Raw genomic sequence first — 21,616 nt, forward strand, 5'->3', positions numbered from 1 at the left:
AATTACTTTTATGTACTTAATATTTGTACTTAATGGTTTTGTTATTAATTCCTAAAGTGCAAGACAACTGTGTTCATATACAATATGAAGATTTGTATTTGTGAGGAATCGCACTTGAGTATTTTCTTTCAAGGTCAAGGTGGATGAAGAAGTATTTTATGTCATATGCAAAATGTAATGTTTACTTGTAGGTTTGGCATCAACCTTAGTAGCCACTAAGGAGGTCAGAAACAGACATATTAATATTCAAGTAGATTGAAAGGACCGCCCTACAAATTCAGTTTTACATGAATGTCAGGAGCTAAGAAGAGGGCAAAATCAAATCTTATGTGGGTTGGCAACAGTTATGTAAACATCAATGGAAACTATCACAGATGCAAGGAGCTCCTGCCATCTTCCCAGTGATAGCAATAGGTATATTGTGATTTATAATATTAGAGTAGCTGCATTTGCAGTTTATGGCAGAAGTGTTCTGTCTAACTACATCAAATTTTCTGTGTGCTCTGTGGAGATGCTGGCAGTGTTGTTGGCACTGTAGTGGGCTTAAGAGAATAAAAAACAGAAAATTCTCAGGAATTACTTTATTGATTACAGTAGTTAAGATATTGTATTCAATCAGTGTTGAGGGTTCTGAGTAATACAGCATGGTACAGTGCATCCCAGTGGGTTTTCGCCGCGTGACGCGCGCGGTTCTCAGCAGAAATAGACAGGGAACACGATAGAAAGATAGGGCTGCCAATAGCAGAAGCACCGCAGCAGACACGCTTCCAGTGGTGTACGCTGCAGTTTAGCGACGCACACGTACTGCTGAGGTTCACACATCCGGTGTATCCCAGGCGTTATGCCTAAATCCCAGCCAACCCAACCAATGAAGGCAACGAGTACCAGCCAATCAGAGGCAGAGTAGGGCGGGTCATGACTGCCATCCTGGAAAAAAAAAATGGCTCGGCGTATCTACACAGGAGGCGTTCAGGCACAGTCTTGAGCGTAGGTCACCCGCGTTTTGGAAGCGCTCAGAGCCCCAATACAGAAATGTGACTGTAGGCTTTCCTTGTAAACTTGACAACACTGTGAAAAAACATAGGAAAACCCTGAAGTCTAATGATAAAATTGTGAAAATGCGCATTCGCATGTAGGATGAAACTGGCACTAATAACAGACACACACAAATGCCCCCCCGACGTTCTCTGAATGCCGCCTGGGAAGCGTTTGGAGAGAGTGTAGCCAACAAGGAGAGAAACATGTCGCGAGGGTCCCTGTCTGGAACCGAACCAGGTAATTTTGCGGTTGTCTGACATGCGCAGTAACGACCCGGCTACCAATGCGTTTGAGTTGTTTTCAGTTTCGATAGTGTGGACGTGAATGACTTACGGGGAAATCGAGACTTATTGGTATTACTCAGCGGAATGGGAAGAGAGCACAGCAGAGTGAAGCTGGAAGAGGAAAAGAGAGAACCACTGCGAACTTTGTGCCATTTTTATCACAGTTGTATGTAATTTGAGCTCAAATTCCGACTGATTGGACATATTTGATGGCGTCTGGAAACTACGTAGCTATTTTACACAACTATGCACAGAAATCAAGCTCAGTGCTGCGATTTGAGGACCTCGGTTCTGTTGGCCCTCCCCATGACAGCGTGTGAGTTATGTTATTTTCTAATTACCTTTGGATTTACATTTCCAATGTATTGTGTCGTATTCGTACTCGACTAAAATTGAATAACATTAAAAAAACAGCAAGTCATTATGGCATAACTTAATGTCAGAAAACGCCTAGAATACCACGAAACTACTTGTAGGTTAGAGACAACCAACTTACTGTTATGACAGTCTAAGTGTAACCACAAACATTGTTGATTACTGGAGGATATCTATCCACCTCTTTAATTTATACAATGTTCAACTCATCAGGTGTTCATCAGTGTTACATTATTGGTTAAGGTATCTCAAAATGTGTTATTTCCGTATCAGCATGATTAGTCTATCATTATTAACACCACAAGCATATCCAAAATGTTTGGAAATATAAAAGCAATTTGTTAATTCAGTGGATTTTGTAAACCAGTAAAATCCCTCTGTCACAGAATTAACATGTCAAATATTCAAAATAAGGAAGTGTTCAAGTTAAACACAGATGCTAACACGTAAAAAAAATCTCAAATATGTAAACAATAAAAGGAATCGTAGTACTGGTAAACTGAAATTATCATTGCAGGAAAATGCAGAATTACATATCCTTCAAATTCATTGGATGATGCAAAGAAAAAGCTGAGCCTGGTGACAGACAGGTTGAACTGGGGAAATAATTCTTACCTTTTCAGATTAAGAAAAAAAGACAAAGTAGGAAAAGTAAAATTAAACAGAGAGAAAGAAGCTTGTTAACTAAATCTGAGGGTATATCAAAACAAGTGTATCCATGTCACATGTTGCTCCTTAAACAATTTAAAAGGCCAACTCAATAATTTGTTATTTTATGTGGTGAAACAGACCTCATTACCCTAAGAAATCCCAGCTGGTCAAAGAATATAACAAAAGGAAGTCTGAGTTTTAGTCTATGGTTGGGGTGTTTAAACTAAATAGGATAAAATCCTTTATTTCACAGTCTGAGTCTAAATGATGTTATATCCAAAGAAACATATTTAAGAAAATTGGAGAGCTGGATCTTTTGTTAAGATTCTATTTTACAATTCAAAACTGCCCATTAAGTTTTCAGAATTTCCTAAACAAGTACTACACTGCTAGAAGTTATTTTACGTGTAACTTTACTCCACATGACTTGTGGAACAACAGAACTATTACAACCAAACAAACTTTGATTTAAAAAAAAAAAAAAAACAACAACCTCAAAACTGTACTTAAGTAAAGGGTTTGAATAAATGTACTCTGTAACATTTTCTATGATTTATAATCACTATTCAAAAAGTTCATGTATTACATCCTAGAGGCTGAATATGGTAGTGTGCAGATTCATGTCATTATATGCACTCCACTACCAACATCATCTCAAATCAATTCATATACATATACACACATACATATATATAAGAAAGTTTTGACTATTCCTCTACAGATTTACCCAGAGGGTAGTCCTTAATGACACAGTCTATCCTGAGGGTGTGGGGAAGACCAAGAAGGAAGCCAAACAAAATGCAGCTGAAAATGCGCTGAAATCCTTGAACAAACAACAGGATCCAGTTGACTCAGTAAGATTATGGTTTCTTTTTGCTTAACTCGAGCATGCTGGTTTGTAGATATATAAAAGTAAAAGACCAATTTTTGGCACATGTGTCCTTGATGTATATTTACTTTTTTCTATTTTCCAGACTGCAGATGCAAATTACAACTGTGCATCAGGTCAACAAAAGGAGGATCTAAATCAACATGTTTTGGACATGTGGTGAGTAAATCACACTGGGAATGCATTGTTTAATTTTGATGTTTTCTTCAGTTTGTAATGTTATTTGTTTATTACAGTAATAAGACAAGAGGCCTGAGTGTGAACTCTGAAGATAAAAGCTTTCAAGAGACAAATTTCATAGGAATTATCAACAACTACTGTCAGAAAACAAACCGCTCCCATACATTCACTGCGAAGGGGAGATCTGGCCCACCTCATAAGCCTCGGTGAGTATGGCCAAACCTCTGTGACCTGAGTAGACAGCACAAATACTCTATGCTGTCAATTGATATTCAGTTGTAAACAATATTAAAATCTTAACACAATGATCTTAACAATTTCCTCCTTTTCAAAACATCACTCAGATTTTTCTACAACTTGATGATTGACAAAAAGGAATACCCTGTGGGTGAGGGTAAGACTGCCAAGGAAGCCAAACAAAAGGCAGCTCAGTTGGCCTGGACTGCTCTTCAAGAACAGTCCGACTATGACAGCAAGGTATTTAATTTTTTCTACTCCCGTTATGTTATCAAATATAGTTCAGTAGAATAGTTTAACTGCAGATTTTTCCTGATGCCTCTGCCTCAAAATTTACTGCTCACGGGGACCATATTCACCACTGCTTACCTGCTTTAGCCCTTATCATAAAACATTCAAATAAGGTGTTTTCTTCTCCTCTTTTCTTTTGTCTTTTTGTTCCAGGCAATCCTATTTTGTTTGTTTGTGTTGTGTTTGTTGTTTTTTGGGGGACTGGAGCCACCATGTTGAGAAAAGACATTATATTAAACATTTTTGTTCTGTGCATTTTAGGTGTCTGTCAAGTCAACGGTGTCCGAGGATGAGTTTTCAACACCATCATCTACAATGTAAGGCAATTTTTGTCATTAGTAGGAGAGCAGATCATAGAGTTAAATACTAAGAAAGCGATACTCATGTCTCTCATTGTATTCCCCCAGGGAATCCCAGGAACCATCATCACAAAGCATGCCAATGAGTACAAGTGACTCAATAATATTCTTCAATTCATCAAGCCCTTCCAATGCTCAGGTCTGTTCTCTCATAATCATAAAAAATCTGTAATAGTTAAAGCAAAGATCTGTACTCATAAGGGATAATATTTAAACAGTGCAACTCACTAGCAGTAGAATTGTTAGAGCAAGAAAGTTTTGTTTAGGTCTGTGTTGCCAAATTTCTATGCATTTCCGAAACCATCAATCTAACAGCCACACAGGCTTTCTACAGCAATTGGTCAGGTGTAAATAATCGGGTTCTTGCATGGGCCCTGGTCGGTCCACTTTAGCTGCACCATGCCAAGCCAGACCATGACATAGTTTGGAGCTCAGTGTCACTCCTACATTTTGATACAGTATCTGCCTTATTTTACCATTTACTGGTCGCTTTCAGTTGTATCACAGCTGTGTTAAGTTACTGCTGTGACAAACCAAACATGTCCTGCTGCTGCTTTGCATTAAAAGCTTTCCACTGGGGAACTGGCAGGATGATTTTTTGGACAAAAATTATAGGAGAGCCAATGTGTTTCTTTCATTATTGGTGCTGTTCTTCAATAAAAACTATACAACAACATATGGACATACTGTATTCAGCACTATTTGGCCAGCGAATGAGTTTTGAATATTGCAGGGAGGAAACAGCCAACAAGGCTTCATAATTTTCTTTAGAACATGCCACATTTTAACAACTAAATTATTACTTTTTTGCATTTTAGATGTCCTCCAGGTCAACTGCTTCTGAAAGTGATGCATCAAGCAAGTGGTCAACACCAACTTCATTGTAAGGCACTTAATGATACTAGTGTCAAAGCAGATTGTAGAGCTCAATTCTGAAAAAGGTGGACTCATGCCTCTATATTCTCCTCTCTTGCATCACCACAAAGCATGTCAACGGGTACAAGTGACTCCATATCATCTAGTGATTCATCAAACCCTTCCAAGGATCAGGTCTGTTACATTTCTCACAATCTTAAAAAACTGTGATAGTTAAGAGAAAAATTCACCTTTTATATTCTGCTTGTTCTGCACGTGGGTAGTGGCATATTTGTTGTATACCAGTGACAACTTTACCCCACCTATGGAGGTAGTCAATATCAACAATATATACTACATGACTGTTTTGACGAGGCGTACTACTCATATGTCTTAGAACGTAAAGAGTACACAATTTAATAATCAGAGCAGGGTTCAGCACTTAAATCTGTAATCTGTTTTATTTGCTAAGGTCAAAGACAAGAACAGTGGAGGAAGTCTGAATGAGACATCAATCCAGCCAAGGTATGGCTGCTATGGTCTTATATCTGTGCCCCAATAAATTATGTGTAATCAAGAACATTTTTTGTTGTTTCTTTTGTTTTTTACCTTTCGCCTAAACAATAACTTTAATCTCAACAGGTTTAAACCAGATTTTGATATCATAAAATGTCTTGGCCATGGGGCCTTTGGTTGTGTGTTCAAAGCAAGACATAAACTGCCGAAAAAGGATTATGCTGTAAAAGTTGTCCAATGGGAAGCGTAAGTATGCAGTGACAAAGTTCCAGTCTAAATTGTATCATGAACAGTGTTTATGCAAGTACTTTGTTTATTGATGGATGTTGTTGTTATTCTTTGGATCAGAAAATGTCTTCGAGAGGTGGCGGCATTATCAGACCTCCACCACCCAAATATTGTTCGATACCACACAGTTTGGGTGGAGAAGTCTGGATACAAATGGGATGACGACACTGATCATTACAGACCTGTTGAGTAAGTTGCATGAACTTACCTTACATCTTAACTTTTTATTCAAGTTAAAGGTTAGTAATTAAAACGCTTTCTCTCTTCTTTCTTTTCTAGAAAAGTTAATTCATTGTTCCTCTATATTCAAATGGAGATATGTGATGACAAAACACTAAAGCACTGGATTGATGAGAAGAACACTCAGTCCCTGCAAGACTCCAAGAGAAGAGAAGAAAGTCTAAGCATTACTCAGCAAATAGTCAGTGGTGTTGGATACATTCACTCCAAGATGCTCATCCACAGGGACCTCAAGGTGAGACGAAACAGGAGCTATCTGGATGTAACTTTAGGTCTAAAGCACTAGATACTAGACTTTTGTCCCACACCACCATTTACTAATGAACACATGTTGAGGTTATTTTAAGTATCAGGATAGATCCATCCCCACCAAGAACCCAAGAGGAGGTGGCAATGTGCTGCCGCTTTCGTAGTTCAATTCAACTTAGACTTTTGCTGTTGTGACCAAAGTTCTCTGTTAGTTAATTGTCTGCCATTGCAGCACAGTACTAATGTGGAGACCGCAGACAGTCAGGCAGATGGTTTTAAACCCACAAGAATTTGCTGAAGTCATATTTTCAAACTGTCAACCTGTATATCTTTGTGACATAAATCCAAAGTCTGAAATGGCCATGACACTTTCTAGACTTATCATCCTCAAGTCTGGTCATTTTTAAGGCCACTATTTAATAATAGTCAGGATATTATTCCGGGTAGGATGGAGAGAGCTTCCAACAGAATTTAGACCATCAGGACTTGAAACTCTAGGACATACTATTACCTGTAAGTGGATGAGATTTACATTAGATTTAGAGTAGAGTCATAATAAAATGAACAAATTACACACTGACATACCATTTTACGCATTGCTCTTTGGGTCTGCAGTAAAAAAGAGATGCAGGAATATCTAAAAACAGAAAATTTCATAAGACATTAAAAAGTGGCACTGAAAGAGGATAATGTGACATTAATTAAGTATTTTTACCTGTAAATGATCAACTAGATAAACATAAGCCAGTTGACTGATCATTTATCTAATCAAATTGAACAAAACAGCCCTTCCCCCAAAAAGCCACATGTAGTTTAGATTTGATGCTGGTTTCAACCTCAAGCACATTTTCAAAATCCATTTGAAGCTCAAAGTTTACTATTTCATCTATCACTGCCCATCACACAAGGAGCTAGATGTTAATTTGTTTTCATTTCTGTTTTTCCTTTTCAATGGTTAGCCTGCAAACATCATGTTTGGACCCGATGGAGAAGTGAAGATTGGGGACTTTGGTCTGGTCACCAAAGATAATGATGACGATGCTATGATAGAGAGAACAGCGTACAGAGGAACTCCACCTTACATGGCTCCTGAACAAGTGAGATGGTCGATAATGACAATAAATTTTCATTACTCTGTGTAATTGTTTTAACTAACTACGGTAGACCACTTGTACGCCTGCCACACTTAACAATTCCCCCAAATATCCTGAAGCTTAGCCTCACCTGTCTTAACTGTTGGCAGTGAGAGTTGTAAAATCAAACAGTATACATCAAAATTTCAGATATCCTGGAGGGAAGAGCATTTTCTAACCGACAGAATTACCATGTAAAATATGCTGGGTGATGATATAACCCATTTTCAACAGTAGTGACATATTTTTCCATCATCTTTATCTTTGTAATTATTTTAGTGTTGCTTACAGACAACAGGTTACAGCTTTTATGCCAATAGAACATTATTTTTAAATTTAATTGTAAATTTAAGCAGTAAAAACGGAAGCTTCATTTACCTGATGAGCATAACTAGTTAAACTATCATGATGGTTAAGGGGAAACATTGGGCTGCTGAAGTGCCTTTCATCAATACTGTGTTTTTATTCACATCACAGAGGAAGGAGACAACCTATGACCGAAAAGTGGACATATTTGCTTTGGGGTTGATTTACTTTGAACTCCTTTGGAAATTCTCTACTGGCTCTGAAAGAGCAGCGGTGAGTTTTTCATGGACAAAATGTCACATTATGCTGTATATTTAATTTAAGATTTACCTGTTACTTGCCATAGTAATGTTAACACAATATACTGTATGGGGCCATATCTATTACATAGAAATAGGAAACCTGCTAAGTGCCAGTAGTTGATTTCTTTTCGGTATACTGTAATATGAATCAAAAGTGTAGATAGCAGTTAAGATGGCACTTTATTGTTCATCTTTTAATGTGACTTGTTTAATCTTTCTTGTATTTATTTGCAAAGTTTGCATAATACAAATTATTAGTTTATTTCAGGATAACTAACATGTTCTTTCATCCTTTCATCACTGCATGAATACCAGATTTGGCCCAAAATCAGAAGTCAGAAGTTCCCCACGGAGTTTTCACGGGCTTTTCACGTGGAGGTAGATTGCCATATTTTTATGTTATATTCATATTATTACAGGATGCTAACTGATTTACTTACTACATGAAACAGTACTGTTTTATATTCCATCTGTGAAGCCTCAAAAAATGAGGAGTCAAAATCAGGGCTGCAACTATTTGCATGTGAATAATGTCAAATATCAAGCAATAGAGATGAGATTATGAGAAGATATCAATGTCACTTTCAAAAGACTTTCATTGGTCAGTTGCCTGAATAAAGTTCATGTGTGGAAACTGCAGAGTGGAGCTTTCGGAACATTGCAGTATGACAGCATATATTATTATTAGTAAAGAGATTTCTGTAACAGTTATTTTTGTTGTTTTTTGCAGAATCAAATAATTACGTCAATGCTCTGTGAGAAGCCAGAGGACCGACCTGAAGTGAGTACACTGAAGGCAGAGCTGGAGAAGTGGGCTCAGATATTGAACACACAAAAGAATGTGCATCGGGAAAACAAAACCATCTGATTATCACAAGGACAAGTCATAGGAGTGTGTGGGAATCTGTCTCTTCAGATTTCTGGAATTTAATGAAATTATTTGATATACAGTTATTATTATGATTATGTAGGAAAACAGTGATGAACTGCACTTATAAAGCGCTCTCACTTGAGATCTGTACAAAGCACTTCACAAGGCCTCACATTCGTGCACAATAGGGGTGAAAAGGTCATCAACAGGGCAGCCCCTTTGTATGTGGTGCATAATGGAAAAATGAACCTAACATTATGTGTTTAATAATCATGGAATAAAACATAAAATGTAATTATATCATGAATTTAAAAATTGTTGTGTGTATTCACATCTGTTGAACTTTTGTCACAAGTGATCATGAACCAAGTAATTTCTGGAGTACAGTATATGACATTTTATTCGAGGGTGGAAATTGTTACATGTGTTTAAAGTGATGTCACATTACATCTTTTGACTTGTATTAAATATGTTGGGTTGGAAAATAAATCAGTGGTTATCTGGGGTAAAATTGTATTTTCTTTCAGTCTATACTGTATATGTAGACAACGCTGAAGCCCTCTCATGCAGCTGCAATTAGTACAAGCATTACCTGAGTTCCTGCTGAAGGTATTCATAGCCCAGGGATGATGGACATCTGTCAGAGCCATCCTCTGGGTGAGGAGGAACCAAGCAAGAGTCGCAGATGCTAAGCATAATGGCAGGATGGTTAACTGTCACAAGTTAATAAGATGTAGTGAATATGTAGTGAATATGTTTGAATACTTGCACTGATCCTGGGTCAGTTTTGGAATTCATGGTAGCTATAATGTTCTCTACAAACCTTTAAGAGCCTTTTAGAGACTACATGGGATGATTATTTGATACTTTAAAGTTAGATTTTTGGTGGAGCAGACCTTTAATCTTAAATTAAATAAATTGCAAAGTACCACTTCGCGGTAGACCAATTACATGTTGCATGCCAGTGATAGAAGGGGTACCAGATCTGGGACAATGCCAGAAACTAGACATTTACCCAACAATTGTCACTCAATTTTTACCCCAAGAAATACTTAAATTTGCTTGCAGTAGGAATGAGACGGTTACACATGTAACATGAATTAAAAATGTACAATGTACATATATTGTAAAAATGTTTTCTAGCAGTAACTCATACCTGTGATTTTTGACATGAATTGGCTTTCAGGCATACACTTCATAGTCTACTATTAGAAATTATAATTTTAGTATACATAAGTATTTCCATTTTATGCTACTTTGCATTTCAAGAGGGAAATATTGTACTTTTGTATTAACCTGTATTTGTTTGACAGCTAGTTACTTATATTTTGCATTTTTTTCCTTTTATCGAGTCATTTTAGTTTATTTTATTATTAAAAATGGGAGCTTTAGGACTCAATGGTACACATAAATGTCTTTGCATTGAAGTTTTTGATTAAAGATTAAACTGCCAAATACTAACAGGTAGGGTGAATAAGGGTAATGTGGGACAATTTCAGCAATAGGCACTTCATAGATATATATTTTGATATGAAGCCAATACATCTGCACCCAATACCATTCTGAAATCCTTGAGTTGTTTTCTAATCATATCAGAAAAGAGAATGCAAATATCACACTCAGAGAAGAAATTGCAAATATAAAAGTGTTCCTTGTGCTAATTGTCCCAGATTATGTGCTTTTCCTAATGTGGAAATCTGGAGACACTGGGAGGCTGAAAGGTCTAAATCACCTTAATTCATAAAATAAAAACTTCTCCGGTCAGTAACGCTCAAGTGCATTCCCACATTTGGTCTTTTCAGTAATTACAATGGTTTTGCAGTTACAGATAGTACAGTAATGTATTATATTATATATTAGTTATAATATAGTTTGCAACCTACCTAAAAATAAGTTAAAATTAAGCATTATAACACTGAATAACTATTGGTATTACACATTTAATGTACATAAGCATATTTCACCAATTTCACAACATATATTACTGCCCCATAATAGTAAAACCAGCTGTCCCACATTTCAACCCACATTTTGGGCAATGAAAAATTGAGTGGAATAAAAAATATGAAACATATTTTCATAATATTGTAGCATGTTTTGAGGCATGTACAGTATATATCATAAACACAATCTGATAACAAATGGCAACATTTCTTCATTTATGACAGATTTATATCCTTAACATGAAATTACTCTAGATCCTTTATCACTGACCTTTGACTAGACTTCATAGCAAGTACTTCCTGTTGGAAGATTGCTCTGATTTCAATAACGTGACACCCCAGGTTTAATTTGACAGCACTCCTAATTATTAGCATTTGGCAGAAAAACAGATGCATTTTAGCTTGGGTTTCCCATATTTGTTGGCAGTTAATTCACCCTAAGTATAGGGCTATATAAGATCAGAGTACTTCTTCCACCACTGTTCATCAGCGACTCATAGATGTACTTTCCTGTCAGCTACAGTTGGTGGTGGTAATGCACCTTCTCGTTTGAAACCATCGAGGAGAAGAAGAAGCCACTTCATCACTCCCATAAGCGTACAGCGTCAGCACGGAGGGAAATTTAAATCTCTTCGATGCAGCACTTTAACTACTGCATGCTACTGTGAAAAGCACGCATAGCTTTATGATTCGAGATGGGAAAGAAAAAGTACGTTTCTAAACTAAGCGAGTATGCATGGAGAACACGGTTGGAGGTTAAATATGAGGACGTCGTCTGTGACAGACCAGACCACAATAAAAAGTGAGTTGAAACTATTGTATGACAGCACTTATCGGTTGATTGCACATAAAATGACATAAAACAGTTTGTGTTATCACAGGCCGAAATAAGTATCTGTACCTTGGTGTACATAGTTTGACGTTTGAGTGACATCATAAATTCCCTCTGAATGTGTTGTGCATTATAGAATGGAGCTTGACTGATGCTGCACAGGTGATATTTTTCCCTTTTTCTCGATTAAAACGCGTCTCGGACAAACAATTGTGCAAAGTATTGAGCAAAAGCAGGCCGTAATGGCTCATTGGGCCACACTGCATGATAAGCCGTGTTTCCGCTACATGGTACCGACTCGGTTCAACTGCACTGGCTTTACTTTTTTGAGTTTCGGTTTCCATTACCGGTAGTAACGTATTATAAGGAATGTATGCAGGGATGGCGAGTTAGACACAACTCGGAAATGCACTTTCTCGTTTGAAAATGTGAAACCATCGCGAAGAAGAAGCCAATCAGCGTGCACTTTCTGCACAGACAATTTAAATCTCTTAAATACAGTGCTATAACTAGTGCATGTGGCTGTCAAAAGCACGCAACAGGATTAACCCTAACCCTAGGACTGCAGGATTATCATGATACTAACCAAACAGAAGATTTTTTAAATGAAAAACACTCTATAGAATTAAGACATGGCAGCCTTGGATATGCGTGGTCCTATAATAAGATAAGACTTAATTGTCCCAGAGGGAAATTTGCCTTGGACACACAGTGCGGCTGCTGTACAGTATCAAATAATTCAACATTACTACACATCATACATCTCATAAATACCATGATAGAAAGTACAATAATTGCGTGAAATTACTCTGGATAAAAACTAAAACTAAATACATACTACTGTGGTCACCCTGCCTGAATGTAATAAATAAGGTAACGATTAATTTGCTGCTAGTTTTATTTTGTAATGTATCTAGATATATAAGATTTTATAACCAGAACATACACATATTGTTAACTTGCAAACCAAACACAAAATGTGACCCCATCACAGTATGTAACAGTAATGACCAAACAGAGCTGAGTACTGGGACACATTTAACCCTATGAACACATCACATCCATATGAGATTGTCTCCATCTAAAACCATGTGCATTAATATATATGTATCAATGTGATGCTCATAAATTCATTGTTTACATATATTTTCCCATCCCAGATTCTTCCAGAGGGCCGTGGTCAATGGTGAAGGCTTTCCCATTGGTGAGGGGAGGAACAAATGGGAAGCCAGGCAGAATGCAGCTAAAAATGCCCTGAGAGTTTTGAGTGATAAGGAAAATCAGGGACTAGTGGTAAGATTATTATCCGTCTTTGTTAAGATGGTGCATGTTGGATTGTGTGTTCAAATTTGAAAGACAATATACAAAGCATGTTGCATTTATTTCTACTTTTACAGCTCAATGGTAGTGATGGCCAAAAAGTGTTTCTTCATGTTTCTTTCAGGCAGAAAAGGCAGCAAAAAATCCTACTGTACCAGTTCATTCGAAATGTGCCACTAAATTAAACTTGGGAAGCAGTGATTATGGTCAGCAGAAGAGGGCCCCTTTACAGCTTGTGGGGTCAACAAGACTGAGACTAAACAATGCTGCTCCGTAAGTTTCTGCACTGCATCCCTATTCATCTGTAATTGTTTAGCCATCATGTAAAATGTAATTAATCAAAGTTTTAATGGTATTCGATGTTGTAGGTTAGTGGCTGGTGATAAAGAGCACCCAGCTGCCTCTGGGAAAACAAAGAGGGAAGCTAAGGAGGAAGCAACTGGGCTTGTATATCAGGAGGTATGTGGCAGTAAAACCAAAGAACTTACATAGATAAGAAGTGAAAGCTAATTTGTCGTCCAATTGCAACATCAGCACGTAGCAGCAGAGCTAAGCCTCCACCATTTTGGTCTGAAGGCGACTATAACGTCCTGCCTGCAAAGTGCTGTACAAAACTAAAACAAAATTCTTTCTATTTTACATATATATATATATATATATATATATATATATATATATATATATGCGTGTGTGTGTGTGTGTGTGTGTGTGTATGTATATATAGATATAGATATAGATATGTGTGTGTGTGTGTGTGTGTGTGTGTATGTATAGTGGTAGAGTGCCTCTACCAAAATAGCCTGTTGTTTTTTTTGATCAATTTTTTATTGTATATCAGTATATCACACCAGTGTAAACTAGGGCTGTTGACTGGTTGATTAGTTGGTCGATATGCTCTCGTCCAACTAAGTTCTCATTGGTCGAATAATCTCTGTGTTATTTTCATGAGGAGAAAAGTGCTACATCAACAGCTTTCCAGGAGTAATCCATTATTTCCTGTGGCAGGAGGGACAGACTAACAAATTACCTGGGTGTATTCAAAACACCCCCGTTGTTTTCAAAACTTTGAACTCGTCCAAACTAATGGAGACTGCTGGGTCTAACTGTACTCAACGTTTATTGAATGTACTGAACGTTTACTGAATCTGTGTTTCTCCATAATGACACAACGAGAACCCCCACCAGGCCAAAAAAAATATTTTTTAATATTTGATATTATCGACAGCGTTTGGGAGTCTCTGTGCAGCGCTGTTCCGGTACGTGAGTCAACCTCTGTCGTTGCCTGGGAAACCACTGGTCGCGTGGCTCCGTTAAGGAGTATGTTTGCGTAGTGAGCGGGAAAGAGCGAGGGGTAAAGGAGGAAAAGGTCAGTAGTAAGTTGTCAGTCTGGCAGTAAATGTACAGTACAGACTACAGTGTGTCAGTTAATAAATGCTAAAAAAAGTCACGTCATGTTTTCTCCTCTCTTCCACTCCCCCCATAATGTCACATATGTACAATCTTAAACTTTACGAGATCTACTATGGAAAAGGTTACAATTGTGTCATCATAAACAATTAACAGTCATAATAACCGAACTCTCCCCCACCCCTTTACCCCAGTGACGATCCCCCCCCCCCCCCCCCCCCCAAAAAAAAAAGAAATTGAATAATAATTAATGTCTGTCACACTGCATCATCTCCTTAACTAAATTATAAGCCTCCTCCCACATTTTAAATGTCGAGTGCACGATTTCAAGAAGCGAGTTGACCCACTGTTGCCGAGGTAAATCACATGGTGGTTGCCACCTCAAAGCTAACATTTTCTTGGCTGCGGTGAGGCCAGCCCATAGAAGGCGTCTCTGTTGCAAAGACAGATTCAGAGAAGGGTCGTCATTAAGCAGAAGCACTTTTTTTGGGAATTGGGTGGAGCAGATATTGCCCGTTCAGACCATTGCTGAGGAACTTGCATATAAAACTTTGGTCATGTTAATAAATTGTTTACCCAAATTAAATTTATCCAAGGTAGTCCAAAGCATCCAGTGATAGAACCGAGCACGGAGAATCAATACTGCTAGCTGAATGGATAATGTGCAATAGGCGACGCATGTTGTCTGATGCTTGACGAGTCTTAATAAAGCCAGTCTGATCATTATGAATTAATTTTGTGAGATTTACTTTTAGTCGGTTTGCGAGCACTTTGGCATATAATGTAACATCACTATTCAAAAGAGAAAGGGGTCTATAATTACTGCATTGAGACAGGTCTTTATTTGGTTTTGGAAGTACAGAGATTATGGCCATTGAATGCACCCTTATCAATTGCTGCATTAATCATTTCCAGCAGCGGTTTTCCCAATACATCCCAGAAGGCGAGGTATAACTCTGGCGGAATTCCATCCCATCCTGGTGACTTACCCTTCTTCATACTAACAAGAGCCATCCTTAACTCTTCTAAGGATATAGGGGCATTGAGCAACTCTGCTTCATCGTTTGATAGGGAGGACAGATCTAACCCCTGAAAGAAACGGGTACATTTGCCAGGGTCAAGTGGGATTCCAGAGGTCTTGAATTCAGTATTAATGTTGCGGGGGTTGCTCAAAGTACCAGTAGGAGTTTTTATGACCAATATTTGAGTATTTCTCATTATTTTTCAATCTCAAAGACAGAAGGTGGCTAGGCCTGGCCCCATTAAAGTAGTATGTCCTTCTTGTCCTATGCATCAAAAACTCTGCCCTGCATCTTAACAGAGAATTCAACTCAGTTCTCGTTATGGTTATTCTTTGTTGTAGCGCCTCAGAGTATGAGGCCTATTGTTGGGCCTCTAGTTGGGTGAGAGTAGTCTCCAGCTCAGTTATTTTCTTAATTCTGTTTTTGTTTAGATGAGAGGAATAAGTGATGGAGGAGTCTCTGATGCAGCCCTTAATCGCATCCCACACAAATCTGGGGTCATCTACAGAGCCTACATTTATATTTATTAAGATATTTAAATTCTCTCTAAGAAAGAGAAGTATTGAACCGCCACCGCGGTGCTCTGGTGGGCGTATCCTGAAGTGTGAAACGTGCTGCAACAATGCTATGATCAGATAGAGAGCAGGGTGAAGCCAGTATAAAAAGTATACTGTTTAGATGTGGGATTGACAGCACGGTACAGGTCTGTTAGACCAAGCACAGACAGAAATTTTTGAAAATCTGTGGATGCACGTGATTGATTGTATGTGAGACGTTGCACTGATTTATCCAGTGTCATGTTCGCAAAGCAATTCATGTATTACTTCTCGTCAAGCCAATTCCAGCATGGGCAGACATCAAATCACAAATTAACTCCGTAATATCCTGTTTTAGTCCAATTTGGGGAAATGATCAATTTTAACCAGTAAGAGTGGACCAAGGTGTCCGTCTTTGGTCCGTCTAACTAAAATAGGAGATAATGATGGCAATACATGAAAGATCTTATTTACAATTAGGAGACTACACATGATCACTGCTTGGCTCTTTGTTCATCGCCAGATATGGCACGTATGTCTAAACGTCTTTTAATGCAATATTAAAATAAATAAATAAATAGATAGATAAATAGCACAGAGCCATTTTCCCCTAGATCATCTGTGGTCCACTTCAAAGTACCTCTGATACCGATGTGACTATGTACACTTGGTAGGCTCCTGACAATTAAAACAAAACAAAACAAAACAAAACAAACAAAAAAAAAAAATATATATATATTTAATGTGAGTGTGTGTGTGTGTGTGTGTGTGTGTGTGTGTGTGTGTATGATGATTATTATTATTTTTCTTTTTTTAATGTTTTGTCTTTTATTTACGGCAGGTTTAGATACTTTTGTAGTAAATTTGTGTAAGGTATGTCTTGTCTTATAATTAGGAAAGAATAAATACAAATGGGCACAAAGTGGATAAAATTAGGGATGTCACAAGAATTAATACATAGATATCAAATCAATACCAGCATTTAGAAAATGATACTAATACCAGCCTTTTTAGTTATCAGTAGTATCGAATTTACTCTATAACTCAGTGTTGTTATTCTAATATAGAGTGAGTGTGTTTGTTTAAAAGCTGAAATATTTAAAGTTTTAGTCATACTTACAAGATTGCAAACCAAATTGAGAGCACATGATCACAGTTGTATTTATTGTTACAACATGACATTTCATACAGTTCCTCTGATTTTAATATTTTTGGGCTGCTTTGATTTGTACTTGAAGGCTACAGGCCAATATTTAATTTGTAATGCAGCCTGTATGCTTAAATAATGAAACACATAAAGTTTCTGTTCAATTTCTAATGTTTATAAAAAGTTTTTAAATACAGGAGTGTGTTCTGAATGGGATTTCTGGTTTTGCCATGGTATCAAATCAGGTATTGAGGGTAGTGGTACTTAAGTGGTAATTCTAGTATGGTGACATCATACATATACTATAAGTGTCATACAATTTACTGATGACTTGTTTTGAGAATTTTTCTTTTGCGCTTCTGATTATGCTGTGAGATTCACCGATTTTGAGTGAGTAAGATGTGATGAATTTGAATGAATGATGGTGTTTTCAGTCCAAAATGGCAGCAGTGCTACAGCAGCACCATCCAGTGGCGTTTGTCAAAGAAGCACCTGAGTTTCATCTCATGCTTAAGTGAAACTACTGAGTTTAGTAGTAATACACGCGAGTTTCTTCTGGCTTAATGGATGGTCTAGAACATTGCAGCTCAGCTGGCCTGGTCTGCTCTCCAAAAACAGTCAGATTGGGACAACAAGGTATTGGATATTTTCTGTTGTTTTTAACATATCACCTTAGAAGTTTGTCAGTGTGCTCATTGCACACTTTTTCTAAAGCTTGAAGAGGGTTATCAGTTTTTTTGCTGTAGAGACCTATACTCATAACTGCTGAAACCAAAATTCCTTCTATAAAATATGCAAACTAAGTTATTATTCTTTCTTTTTCTGAAAACTCAATCAATTACTCAAAAAATTACTATGAAAAGATGATACACTATAGCAGTTAAAGACGTTGTGCTTTCAGGTACCTTTCGGGTCAGCTTTGTCCGATGATGGTGCACCAGCCAGGCTGTCCACATCACGAAACACACCGTAAGTCACTGACTGATGGTACGGTCTGATATGTGACTGTTTTTATTAATGTCACTCATTGTGTTCTTCAAGGGAGTCCATTGATGCAAAATCAAAAAGTGTGCCATCAACTACAAGTGACCTAGATGTTTTCATTGATTCATCAGAGGATCAGGTCTGTTAATGTCTTTCTAATTTTCTATCATTGGATACTGAAAGTAAGCACCCACCCTCCGATACTCAGCATCTAATCAAATCAAGTCTCCCAAGAACTCTGTCAAGTCAAATATAAACATTTCAGTAAACTTTGGGAAATCCCTTGATCTGTAACTCTGTGAGTTTTTGAGAATTTTTCATGCAATGGGACTGATTGTTTAGAAAAAAGACATTTTCATTTTTCTATCAATGGTTAAACACTTTCTTTCTTCAATGTGTAGAGCAATGTTTGTTGGTTCCTAAAAAATAGTGAATATTACTGAAATTTAATTGGCCTTATTTTCCATTTTTGTCTCCTATTACAAAATCAAATTTCTGATGTGAAGCCCAAAAGCAGGTAAGTTACCTTTTAGGCCCACTGTGAACCTACAATACATAGTGTTTGACCTGACATTATTGCCCATTATCATTTTTCTTGTCATGTTAGAACTGCAGCAAATATCCAAAAGGCCAGTCAAAACAGCAGTGAGGTAAATTAGCCTTCTGGAGAGTTTAATCATTTCAATCATGTAGTTGTTTGTTCTACAGTGTGAGCCCTGTCATAATTTCTTTGGTTCAATTAGGATGCAATGATTCCTGGAGAAAAGAATATGGAAAACAGTTCTGGTGACAAAACATCAATCCAGTCAGAGATCATCAGGTACGGAAAAGTAAAACATTTAAGTGCAATATTGGCATGTATTTTCTGTGGCATTTAGTTTGTCTGATGTCTATTTCAAAACAACTGTTGTACAATAAAAAAGACTCTCATCTTTTCTCTCAACAGTAAGTTTACAGCAGAATTTGACTCCATAGAGTGCCTTGGCAAAGGAGCCTTTGGTCATGTTTTCAAGGCAAAAAAAAAATTGCCGGAGAGAGATTATGCTATAAAGATCGTACCCTACAAAGAGTGAGTGAAGTATCTGATCATGTTTCATATTTTGAATAGGTATTTCATAGAATAATGAATCAGTTACAGATGCAATAAAAGACAAGATTTATTTAAAGAGTCCTTTTCTTATTAGAAAAGCTGTGCGAGAGGTGCGGGCATTGTCAGACCTCCATCACGACAACATTGTTAGATACTACACATGTTGGATGGAGGATTCATCATACCAGTGGGACAGCACAGATGACAGTTACAGCACTTCCCTGTACGTCTCATCCTCTTTCTAAAGTCTTAACTTAACTGAAGGTGTGTAATTTCACCATTTGTCTTCTCCTACCTTCCTAGGTCTACTGGTAATTCACCTGCAAAGTTCCTCTATATTCAGATGGAGCTGTGCAACACCAAAACACTCAGAGTGTGGATAGATGAGAGGAATACACAGAATGTGCGAGACTCCAAGAGAAGAAAAGACAGTCTAACTATTGCAACACAGATAGTCAGTGGAGTTGAGTACATTCACTCCAATAAACTCATCCACAGAGACCTGAAGGTGAGGCAAAGTAGACAAGGTTATCATTTATTACTACACATCTGTAATGGACTTACATGTTACATGATGTTTCTTTCCTCTGGTTAGCCTGCCAACATCATGTTTGGGCAAGATAAAAAAGTGAAGATTGGAGACTTTGGTCTGGTCACTGGTGAGAATGATGACGACGCTGAAAACCCAATTGACAGAACAGCTTACAAAGGAACCCCATCGTACATGGCTCCTGAGCAGGTTAGATTGTCTAAACTGACAAACTTTAGATTCTAATGCAGTTTTGTTTTTAAGAGTTGTTTGAAGTAACACACAGAGACTTTTTTTGAGAATAACTGGTTATGTTTAATATATCAGAGTCATGCCTCGTGATTTTTGTTAATACTGTCGTCTTGTGTTATGACAGAAAAGTGAGCAGACTTACGATCGAAAGGTTGATGTATTTCCTATTGGACTGATATTCTTCGAACTGCTTTGGAGAATCGGCACTGTTCATGAAAGAGAAAAGGTGAGGTGTTCAGTCACAATCCAAAATCATGCATAGTGTGTCATTATCAATAGTTGATAACCTGATATGTTTTTTTTATTAAGTTCATGTCAAAGGCACCAGACATGAATCTCAGATATCTCAAAATTAAGTTCAACAAAATGTTATTGTGTAACTTATCAGGTGTTTCAGGCCAATTACATGTTACCTTCTTCTTTTATCATTGTATTATTTCCAGGTTTGGGGCGACGCCAGAAGACAGAAACTTCCTCAAGGGTTTTCATGCAATTTTCCGGAAGAGGTACATCAACATTTTGTCAAAGTAGTGTACTTGCAATATGAATCAGCTTTCCCATAGAGTTCCAGTTTTCTCACAATGTTCACCAACAGGGCAGGTAGGAGGTTGACAACCTGGTGTTTGCATTGATTAGGAGCCAAGACAGGACTGTTGATTTGTGCATATAAATAATGAAAAATATCCAACAGGACAGATTGCTAGTCCAAAAATGTTCTGTAGCATTTTAGTGAAGTATAGATCTTAGTAGCTGTTCTTTTTGTTATGTTGCAGTGCATCATAATCAAGCCAATGCTGTGTGAGAATCCAGAGGGCCGACCCGAAGCAAGTAAAGTGAAGGCAGACCTGGAAGAGATCACTCTCAGACTCAACAAAAAAAGAATTATGCGTCAGGGCAGCTGGACTGTCTGATGATAAAAATCCTCAAATCATGGTCATCTATTTCAGATCCTATCTCATACGTGCACTTTGAAGATGGTCTGTTTTAATATCTGACAAGGAGTAGGGCTGGGCAATATATCAATATATATTGATATTGTGATATGAAACTAGATTTCATCTTAGATATCGGATATTGTAATGGCATAAGTGTTGTTTTCCTGGTTTTAAAGGCTGCATTACATGCAGGCTGCATTACATTATGATGCAATTTTCTGAACTTACCAGACTCTTCTAGCTGTACTATTATTTTCTTTTACACACTTAATCATTATATCCACATTACCAATGATTATTTATCAAAATTCTCATTGTGTTAATATTTTGTGAATGCACCAATAGTCATCCCTACAATTTTGTTGCAATATTGATATCGAGTTATTTGGTCAAAAATATTGTGATGTTCCTTTTAAAACAGGAATAAAGATTGTGTCCAAGTCTTGCTTGTAGGTCTCTCAATAAGTTTATACTTTTAAGATCTTGGTTACAATACTTGAATGCATTTTTTAAAAATCGTAATTTTTAGATTACTGCAGGGATCTCAGAGCGTTG

The 21,616-nt window shown here is 37.3% G+C and overlaps 1 protein-coding gene across 1 annotated transcript; it reads left to right on the forward strand.

Annotated features, from left to right (window-relative positions):
* The first annotated feature begins 1,270 nt into the window (after positions 1-1,270).
* Positions 1,271-21,348, forward strand: LOC121912150. The gene is made up of 33 exons (XM_042434241.1): positions 1,271-1,638; positions 3,070-3,202; positions 3,323-3,396; positions 3,474-3,623; positions 3,762-3,894; positions 4,207-4,262; positions 4,353-4,443; positions 5,123-5,187; positions 5,291-5,354; positions 5,632-5,684; positions 5,802-5,921; positions 6,024-6,152; positions 6,243-6,438; positions 7,412-7,549; positions 8,063-8,164; positions 8,509-8,571; positions 8,924-9,058; positions 11,703-11,809; positions 13,000-13,132; positions 13,284-13,432; positions 13,528-13,618; positions 18,173-18,240; positions 18,313-18,394; positions 18,762-18,772; positions 18,863-18,905; positions 18,999-19,075; positions 19,202-19,324; positions 19,440-19,568; positions 19,649-19,853; positions 19,941-20,084; positions 20,251-20,352; positions 20,570-20,632; positions 20,900-21,348. The coding sequence occupies exons 1-33, from the start codon at positions 1,532-1,534 to the stop codon at positions 21,035-21,037; spliced, it is 3,474 nt and encodes a 1,157-aa protein (XP_042290175.1). The 5' UTR covers positions 1,271-1,531; the 3' UTR covers positions 21,038-21,348.
* The last annotated feature ends 268 nt before the right edge of the window (positions 21,349-21,616 follow it).

Source organism: Thunnus maccoyii, chromosome 14 (genome assembly GCF_910596095.1).
Source record: "Thunnus maccoyii chromosome 14, fThuMac1.1, whole genome shotgun sequence".
Classification (NCBI taxonomy): Eukaryota; Metazoa; Chordata; class Actinopteri; order Scombriformes; family Scombridae; genus Thunnus; species Thunnus maccoyii.